At 51.2% G+C, this 10,439-nt stretch overlaps 1 protein-coding gene across 1 annotated transcript in view; it reads left to right on the forward strand.

Moving 5' to 3' along the window:
• Window positions 1–10,164, forward strand: part of LOC126543840 (uncharacterized) — a 49,184-nt gene extending 39,020 nt beyond the window's left edge. The window contains exons 4-5 of the mRNA XM_050190969.3: window positions 2,325–2,561; window positions 9,215–10,164. Of these exons, the coding sequence (XP_050046926.2) occupies window positions 2,325–2,561; window positions 9,215–9,928 (951 nt within the window). The 3' untranslated portion in view covers window positions 9,929–10,164. The remainder of the gene's footprint in view (window positions 1–2,324; window positions 2,562–9,214) is intronic.
• Window positions 10,165–10,439: the final 275 nt, after the last annotated feature.

Here is a 10,439-nt window from a genome sequence, read left to right on the forward strand (position 1 = left end):
CGTGGATTTAAACACGGGCTTTAATGGTCTCCACATCGCGTTTGTTTCCAAGAGTAGGTGTAAGCAGGAAAATGTTCGCTCACACCCGCAAACACGCAAATACCCTCGCACACACACACACGCACTCTCTCTCCCTGGCACGAGCACACACTCTCTTCCTCAAACGCATTCACACGCCCTCTTCATCGTGCCCATCGTACGCACAGATATCCATGCGCACACAAACACGCACAGTTATGTCCGCAGGCATGCATGCTGAAACACGAACAAGCACGGTCGCACATGTGTACATTCACGCGCCGCCATGCATGCGCCGAAAGCACGCAAGCGCACACACACATGCACTAACACGCAGATGCAGGCATGCACACACGCCGCGAACGCTCACACACACATACGCGCACTCGCGTGCAAGCATATGTACATACGGAGGCACTAGCACGCGCACACACTCTCCGCTGGCACGCACACTCACGCACACTATCTCTCTCCCTCGCGTATACACACGCACTCTTTCCCTCGCGCGCACACACATGCTGGAAACAGTGATAGGTGAGCGCGACAGTGATTATACGCCGGCTGTGCGAGATTGATAACACAGAACTTAGTTTAAAGGAAAAAAAAAACTTTAAAAGAACTTATATTCTGGTCATGCAGTACAGTTTAACAAAGGAAAACATCGCAGCGTAGTACGCAACGTCCGCTTTGTCTTGTCTCTAAACAGCGTCTCTCTCTTTCTTCTCTCTCACACACACACACACACACACACACACACACACACACACACACACACACACACACACACGCACACGCACACGCACACGCACGCACGCACACACGCACACACACGCACACACACGCACACACACGCACACACACACACACACACACACACACACACACATTTTTTCGCAATCCTGCATGCTGAAACTCGAAAAGCACACGTTGGCACGCGTACACGTACACACACGCCCACGCATGCACCGCAAGGGCGCGCACAAGCGCGCACACACGCAGGCACCCACATACGCTGCGAACGCTCACACACGTCGCGAACGCTGACACACGCATACACGCACTCGCGCGCATGCAAACGCAAATACGGAGGCACACGCCCGCACACTCATACACAGAGCGAACATGCGCATAGAACCATACCCAGGCACGCTCAAGACATGCACATGCATAACCACTCTGTACCATCTCGGCTGCTTCTCAAAAGCCTGCACGTGCAAACAGGCTGCATAACACTCCCTCTACCAATACCTTTTCAATGTCAGCTGTAATAAATCGCTTTAAGGTTTAAATTTGGCGCTTTTTTAAGCCAATGTGCCCTCTGGCGGGAGGGTGCAAAACGATTTTCTCCTGTCGTTGGACTTCACCGCCCCTGTTTGACTTTCTTTAACTGCTTTAACGTACCACCAATGTTCCGACTAAGTGCCAAAATGCATATGTTGCTAGAAGGGACTACCCTCCTGTTGTCGTCGTTTGAAACTTTTTGACCCTCGCCCTATATTCTGAAATATAAATTAGAAAAAAAAAAAAATTCCCATTGAGTCACACTTGTGCGTTGCTGTGAAGTTCCGAAGGAGAATGTCCAGAATTCCTGGACATGGGCATTCATGGCTTACATGCCGCACAGCGCTAGCAAGGAACTTGTTTGGTCAGGTTAAAAGCATATAGGGCGTTTTTTTTTTCTTGCTGTACTTATTGTATCTTTTGAGACAAATTTTATTCTTCTGAGAGATAGTTCCAGCTATTCGCTTGATCACGCTGCATGCTCATTATACCCTCATAGTTGATTCTGGTCCTAGCGATCGGTTGAAAATAAGCTGTTTTCTTGTCGTAGTTTGCGCCATTCTACTTTCACGATCCATCGCCCCTCATCAGTGTGCCCGTGCTACGTATTAGCGTTACGTGATCGGCTTTCTGGTTTTCAATGCCGTTACGACATAGTCCTTTAAATCTGTGAAACGTTACGTCGCGCAACTACAATGTGCCGTTGCTGAAGAAAAATGAATATGCGATAATTAGGGTATGTGGCCTTAAAATATATTTGAATACCCAGTTATACGTTTTCATTTCAACACATTTTCTAGTGCTTTTCCACCGAGAAGCTACCGCCTGACTGAAAAACCAACCTCTTATGATTTGTGTTCGTTATTGCTTGTGTCTTTCTTTTCCTGTACTACCGGAGCTTCCAACTGATTATCAGTACTTTGGTTATCGTCCTTATTTGTGCGTGCATTTTTTTGTACGCATTACTTTCCGTGCCGTGAATTACTCAACTCGGCTTTCTGTCATTATGCACCTTTATTGCCTAGCTTAATATGGCCCGGGCCGTCAACCTGAATATCGGTGGTAGCGGCGATCAACTTCCCGCTGCGGCGTCCGTCAAGCGCGAGCATACGCCAGTGAGTTTCACCAGCGAGGAAGCCTGGCTCGGCTGCACGCTCACGGCTGAGAACGGGCTTCCCTTTGCGGCGGATGCACTGACAGCCGACGAGGTTGCCCATGTCACCAGGGACCGCGACTACTGCCGCAGCATCAAAAGCCTTCGGGTGAGATCCTCATTTAGTATCGTTTGGTGTAGTTGCAGTAGACGGATGTTTGCTGCGCAGATTTTGCGGCGTCAGTGCGATGCCTGGTTTTACCAAAGAGGCTGCAAAGAGAGAGATAGATCATTTATTTGAATGAAGGCAGAGAGGCCGGCCTGAGCTAAGGCTCTCTAGCCTCCTACTCTGCACAGGGGGAGGGGGAACGGGGACATGAAGGTGTGACGAGGGATGATGATGACATAGAAAGAGGGATGCTCGGTTTCCCTATGTGAACTCGTGCTGTGTCATGCTCGTAAGAAGCGTGTTGACTCAACCGGCTTTCAAAGGCCGCCTAATCAGAACGCTAAATCAGTTTAGATTTATAGAATAGCGTGCCATAAATGGTGGCTGCACTTCATCCGTGGTAGAGCAATAGCGTGTTCAAAAACGGAAGGTAGTCTATGGAGTAGCACTGTACTTAATTTGGCACATGAAACGCTGCGCCAATGACGTCATACATGACTACAAAAGGTTTGAATATATTGTTACGTGTTTGAAACTATTTACAATATATTGACAAACAGCGAGCGTTCGAGGATCGTAACATGCCCTCCGGTGGAAGAAGCACCGTCACGGTGCATCAAACGGGACCGCCAGGAAGAGCGTGGTAAGGTTTTAGCTATGCGACAAGAACGCCATGAGGTTAGGTGAGGCCAGATGACAAGGTAGAGCTGACGGAGGCGAGCTCGTAGCTGACATCGGTCACTTGGCGTAAGACGTGGTAAGGGCCCTTGTAACAAGGAGGAAGTTTTTCCAAGAGTCCCACTCGACGGGAAGGGGACCAAAGTAGCACAAAGGAACCTGGTGAAAAGTACGTCATGGTGCCGCTGATTGTAAACGGGCTTTTGGTTTTCTTGTGGTGCCAACGGACGAGTGCGGGCAAGCTGCCTCGCGTGGTCAGCATGGGCAAGGGCGTCGTGGGCGTACACGCTCCTCGAGGCATTAGCAGAGGGAAGTGAAACGTCCACGGGCAATGCAAGGTCGCCACCAAACAACAGGTAAAACGGCGAAGAACCGGCAGTTTCGTGGCGTGAAGAATTGTAAGCGAACGCGACGTAGGATAGGGCAGTGTCTCAGTCGTGGTGGTCTGATGAAACGTACTTAGCATGTCGGTGATGGTGTGGTTCAATCGCTCAGGATGGTATGATGTAACTAGCTTGTGCTTTATAGAGCAAGACTGCAAAATGGCGCCGATGATTTGGGAAAGGAAAGTACGAGCGCCGTGCATGAGTAGCTGTCGCGACCATGCACTAATATGACGTCAGTTGCACAGCTTGTTGAAAGCGCTCTGGTTATGGCAAGCGCGTCGCGTAATCCGTAGCCACAGCGATCGACCTGTTGCTGGACTCGGACTCGGGAAAAAGACCCAGAAGTTCTAACCGCTCGAAAGAATGACTCAGTTTGGATGTCGAGGGGTTGAAGATCCCCGACGTGAAGCGTTGCTGGTTTTGCTGTACGTATCGCCGTACAGAGCGAGAAAGGCCGGACTAGTAGAAGCAACGGCGGACACAGTCGTAGGTGCGAGTGACATCAAGGTGGCTTGCAATTGCTGCGTCATGAGGCTCATGGAGAACGGCTGAGTGAAGGTGTCTAAGTATGACACAGGGAAGAGAAGGACTGTCGACGGGAAAATTACGGCGGAACAAAACACCCTTCTGGAGGACGAACCACCGTATGTATAGGTCAGTAGGCGCAGTTCAACTCGCTCAATGAGGGTCTGCAAAGTGACATCACGGCGTTGCTCGTTGGCCATGTGACAAAGTTGGGAGATGGAGAGAACGCGGGTGCAAGCACCTGTGTCGTCCACGTTTGGCGTGTCTACGCGGTAACGGAACAAGCAGTCCGTGTCGGCGTGCTGGTGCCCTTATTTGTTGACCACCGAATAGTGAGGTGGCAAATGAAGCAGCACGAGGACTTTCTAGCCGTGCTCTTCAAGACCGAGCAACTTACACTTCACCCGGGGAACACAGGGATCGATTATTAACATATAACGAAATCACGAAGCATTATTATTTAAGCAGAAGGGAATACCCATTGCCACATGGTAAGCTTTGCAGAGCCCAAGCGGTCACATTACGTTTGCTACAGACAAGAACATACCCAAGTCCATATTTTATTAACAGGATCTATCCGGAGAGGGAAATTCAAACCAACTGTAATAAGTGCAATGGCATCATTACTCTTGACCACATGCTTTGGCAGTGCCCCGCGGTCTTCACAGACCGTGACAAGGAACAAGAATGGTGGCGGCAAATGCTACATAGTGAATCACTCTCTGACCAATTACGGGCAGTCCAGAAGGCCCGCGATGTGGCTGAAGGGCTCGGCCTGACAGTCCCAACGTGGGAGCGGCCCGTGTCAACGTATGGTTGACCTTCAGGACCCAATAAAGTTCTCCATACCATACCATATAGGAATACTCCTGCAGGCGCAAGTCCCATCGTCTAAGCCTCTCTCTGTGGTGTGTTTTTATGACGAAAGCCAACGCAGAGGGTGATGGTCGGTGACAATACAAAAGGGCAGGCATATAGGTAGGAACGGAATTTCGCACCCAGACTAGATCTAGACACCCTCTCTCGGTAATGTAGTAGTTTCGCTCAGAAGGGGACAAAAAGCGGCTGGCGTGCACAATAACCCGGTCATAACCACGGTGAACTTGCGCCAAGACAGCGTCGATTCCTTGGCCACATTCCGTGTGTACCTGTGGAGGGGCTGAAACGTGGAAGTGGCCGAGGACAGGTGGGGTGGTGAGTAAGGTTGTGAGAGCAGAGGAAGCGGCAGCTGGGGAAGAGCCCCGTGAAAAAGGCACACCTTTCTTAGGAGGTGTGTGAGAGGCTGTGCTATGGTGGGAAAATCTTTAACGAAGCGGCGGAAATAAGATCAAATGCCGACGAAGCAAGGGACATCTTTTGCTGAGTGTGGCACAGGAAGGTCTCTGACGGCGCGAATTTTTCCCGAGTCAGATCGGATTCCAGAAGCATCAACCAGATTTCCAAGTGCAATTATCTGACGATGGCCAAAATGAATTTCTTTTTTTGGTATAGAGCTTCAGGCCAGCCTTGAGAAAAATACAAAGAATGGCTGAGAGTCGCTCAAGGAGTGCGCCAAATGTAGGTGAGAACACTATAACTTCACCCAGGAGCAAGGTCTAGCCAACCATTAAACCCTTGAAGTAAAGATTCCATCATGCGCTGAAAGGTGGCCGGAAGGTTACACAAGCCAAAGGGCATAACCTTAAATTGGTAAAGTCCGTCTGGTATTATAAAGACTGTGTTTTCACGATCGAGATCATCCACAGCAATTTGCCAATACCTGGACCGAAGGCCGATGGATGGAAGGTACTGGGCACTGTAGAGGCAATCAAGGTCGTCACCTGTACGGGGTAGCCGATAGACATCCATCGTAGTGATACATTTGAGGTGCTGGTAGTCAACGCAGAATCGCTACTTGGCGTCTTCCTTTTTCACTAACGCGAAAGGTGACGCCCATGCAGTTGACGATAGCTGAACGATATCTTGCTAGCATGTGACCAGTAAACTCCAGTGCAGCACGGATAGCTGCGAGTTCTGCAGCCGTCGATGATCTAGTCCACTTCTGCCTTAATGTCTTACAGGGCCCTTCGCCAGGCCCCATAGTAAATTTGGTTATACGCGGAAAGTTGTTACATGTGCTCTAGGGAGCGTTCTGTCGCAAACATGTTTTAGATCGGCTCATTATTAGTTGAGATAGAAGTATTTCAGTGCCGCGAACACATGATTTCAGCAGGCGGGCTCCACTGCCAAGCAAGACGCTCTCTTCACTCGCCCCGCCTTCATTTCTTTCTCCTCGCTTTGTTTTTTCGGCGCTACGCACTTCCGCTGACGGCGTCGCGCCCAAGCTGTTGTCTCGTTCGCGCAGCGCACGATTTTGCGCGCTGTGCACAAGGACACATGACTAGCGGTATAATTCAGTGCTACACGAATACTGAGGTAGAACAAACGGAGCATGATCGCAGAGCATGATCACGCGCTGGAACACGGTAGAAAATGGCATAGTGTCGGTAGCTGTGCACGTGACTCCATGACCTTGGGAACAAGCAGACGAAGCGGAAGTACATGTCTTGCTTTGGTGCGAAGTAAAACAAAAAAAAAAAAAACATGCAGATATTCCGTTTGTGTCTTTTATTATTTCTCTAAACTTCAACTTGTCAATTCAAGCAACAGATATCAAACAGATAACAGATGTTGTCTTTAATAATTCTCGAAGTCACGTATCAGCACGAGCGACATCGCACTGCGGACACCAGTACGTAGGCGCGGGTACATGAGTACGTCACTCTCCGGCTTGGAGCGTGGCGGCCGCGAGGAGAAAGGAAAACGGCGTTCGGTTTGAAAATTCAGATATTTCCGTGGCGCGTACCGATGTAATACTTTGCAGACATGATTGTTATCGCGCAATTTATGCTCTGCGCTTGTCAGCTCAAGATGGCCAGACCTGGTGAGCGGCCCTTAACGCTCCAACACTACCCGGTAGGGTCGTCGATGAATTGACTGAGCATCTCCGGTGTGAAGACGGGGTCTGACAAGGGCTGTCTGGCCCAAGGGACGGTCTATTTAGGTCGAAAATATATTTCTAAAAATAAAATTAGTTACAGAGAGCTTCAGCTTCGCCAGGCAAGAGGCCAGTTGCAGTCATTTTTTACAGTGTACTCGTTAGAACAACTGGTAGACTTGCAAGGCACGCAGCACTCGTCGACGGCAAAAGTATCAACGCGGCGATCTGGTAAAGCACTGGTCGTGGCCAGTGGTGCTCTCGTTGGTAACACTTGCTTTGTGAAGCCAGAATTCACAACGGAAAAGCACACGCGGTTGTCGGTGACAGTACGGTATGAAGGACTCTGACGTTGTGCGTGAGAACCACTGCAGTAACTGGTGCAGCGTTGTAATCACCATCTGGAACTGGCGGCGAAAGTGACAGTTCGGTGTATGTCAGGGCCTGCGGTGGCACATCAACAAAAACAGTCGGACTTAGGCGAATCTCGGGTGGAACAGGAGGTTCGGAGGGGAGAGACAGCTCAAGGCAGACGGTATTTGTCGAACAATTGGTAAGCGCAGAATAATCGAGAGAGAAAGTAGAGGCGTCGATGCCAAGTGTCAGGTCATGGGGGCAGTGGGCAAGCACCCTGAAAAGGACGACAGTATGGCGACCAGCACTGCTTACGCGGGCAGTACACATTGCCACTACGTCAACCGTCCGTTATACTGTCGGCGATGCGTACGACCCGAGTGATGGGAGGTGTGAGAACTTTCTTTAAATGACGGTGAAGGTTAGCGCTCATAATGGAGATGTGTGCGCCGGTATTGATGAGTGAGTGCTACCATCTACTTGAACATCTAGGAGGTCGTGCCTTGTCAATAGCGTTAGTGGAGGATTTTGCGGCAAATCCTACAGTGCAGCACCACCTCGAGGTGCCGCATTGTCTAGCTTTCCGGCAGGCTGGGTTCTGAGCACGGTGGCCAACTAGAGCGGCGAAGTTGGGGCGGACGTGACTCGCAACGTTGTGGCGAGGGCGAGCGGGCGTAACGGCGCTCAGCACCAGAGGCGTCGGAAGTTCCGAGGAAGCGGCGGGTGAAGAGGTTCGGGGCGGAGGCGTCCAACGACTGCGGTAGTGACCAATGCGGGCGCCGCAGAAACATCGGCTTGTCGTACGGTGCGCTCCATTCAGATGGATTCGGATAACGGGAAGGAAAGGGTGGGCTGCGGTAGGGCATGTCCATAGGAGTAGTCATACTAGCGTCAGGGCGATTAACAGGGCAGATGGAGGGGAAGCCTAGGTTAGCGAATTGGATCAAACATATTGTTGCGACGTAGTTGTCCCAGGGCATCTGCAGGGCCAAGGCGGGAAACGCAGCTTCGAGTTCGCGACGCACAAGCCACGTTGTCGTATGAGGGTGGCGGGCTTGGTCGATGCCAGATGTCGCGGCGGTATTCAGCAGGCGGGAAAATTGATGGGTAGCACGAAGTTCTTCGCTGGTCGAAGCGGCGGCATTCCTTTATGATGGCGTCGACATTAGAAATGTTGTTAAAAAGCAGGAGACTAAATGCGTCATCCGCAATGCCTTTTAGGATATGTCCTACTTTGTCGGACTCTGCCATACACGCGTAGATTTACAAAAGGCGAGGACGTCTTTTATATAGCAGACGTATGATTCGGTAGCTCTTTGGAGGCGGGTAGCGTCTTTAACGAGACCGACGCCGGAATATGGCTGCAACTCAATTTAGCTACGCTCTGCTTATTAGGTCACCTCGCTCTGCACCGATCTGCTATCTAAATAGAAAGGTGCACGCAAGGCTCAAGTTATATGCATGCTTCCGATTCAACCGCCAGATGCGCCAGTTTACTCTTTTTAGGATGTTGAGCACCCATCTCAGACGACGGAAGCTCCCCCGACGCCAGTTCACTCACCTGTCGCGAGCAACCTGACACAATGTTGACTTATCATGCGTTTAAGCCTTTGATAAAGCACTTACGTTCTTTATCTGCTTATAAAGCCAGGGTAATGCAGTTTCTTTTTAATAATGTCGTCGATCTTGCGCTGACTGCAAATCAGCCCACGATCCGTCGCCTTCTCTCGCAGTTGACGACAACCGCGGAGCGCTCCCTCGCCGACGCCGCAAGTTTCTCCAACGTCACGGACCTGTCTCTCAGCTTCGCCTCGCTGACGAGCTACGGCCGCTTCGACCCCCACGTCGTGGACGCGCTGTCCCGACTCACGCTCGAATCGCTGCGGCTCACCAACATCGGCGACGTCAGCGTGTCGGCCATAGCAAAGCGTTGCCGCGGCCTGGAGTGTCTCGGTCTCAGCGAATGCGTCGTGCGCGACGAGGAGATCGACGAGAACACCGTGTTCCAGTGTCTCCGCACGCTGCGCATCGGCAGGTCCATGAGCGAATGGACGTTCTTCGGACTTCTCCGCTCGTGTCCCTGTCTGGCCGAGCTGCAACTGTACGACGACGCCCTGACGACGGCGTTCATCGTCGGCCTGCCGCGGTTCTCCTTCGAACACCGGACCCTCGACTGTATCGAACGACTCACGCTCCACACGAACGTGGGCGGCCGCAGCGGCCTCGCCGGACTGCAAGAACTTCCGTCCGACCTGGATAATGTGTTCGCCCTGCTGCCGGCGTTACGAAGCGTTCGCACGGACGACTACAGGGTGCGGCTACACATAGAGAACTGCGCGCCGTGGCTGGACCTGCAGTGGGGCTTGTGTACGGTCTGCTTTGCAGAGTACCCGAAGGTCGACGCGTCGCAATATCAAATGTGGCGTAATCTTCATTATTCAAAGTAGCTGGTTGCATAGACGATCGTTGTAGAAGTAATGCGCATATGTGGCAGCGAAACGGCGATACCTTCTAGTTTTAAATATTGGTGCAGAGAAGATTAAATCGATGGGCAGTCGTACGAGCTGCTCCAGCACGGTATGCCTTTTAAAGGTTCCCAGATCCGGTGGGGAGCAATGGAATGCACGTGCGCTGTTGTTCAGTAACTTGTTGAACTCGGCGCGGAAAATAAAACCGATGTTGTGCGATGCTGACGCAGTCTGAATACGTACAGTACGCACGATGGGAACCAGTTGATTGAGGGATCCGCTGGAAATATCTGCGTCTGCGTTTCGAGAACTGCGATGACTGAGATATGCAGACGATTAACAGTGATAGAACAAGAAATGTAGCTGACGCCACCGTTCGGACAAGCAGACTGTCTTCGTCAGGGTAGCAACTTCTGCAAGGAATCACTGCCCTGACGAAGACGCGTCGCCGTGCTTAAACTTTGGCTTGAGCTACATGTCCTTGTTCTAG

This window comes from Dermacentor andersoni, chromosome 10 (genome assembly GCF_023375885.2).
Source record: "Dermacentor andersoni chromosome 10, qqDerAnde1_hic_scaffold, whole genome shotgun sequence".
NCBI classification, from domain to species: domain Eukaryota; kingdom Metazoa; phylum Arthropoda; class Arachnida; order Ixodida; family Ixodidae; genus Dermacentor; species Dermacentor andersoni.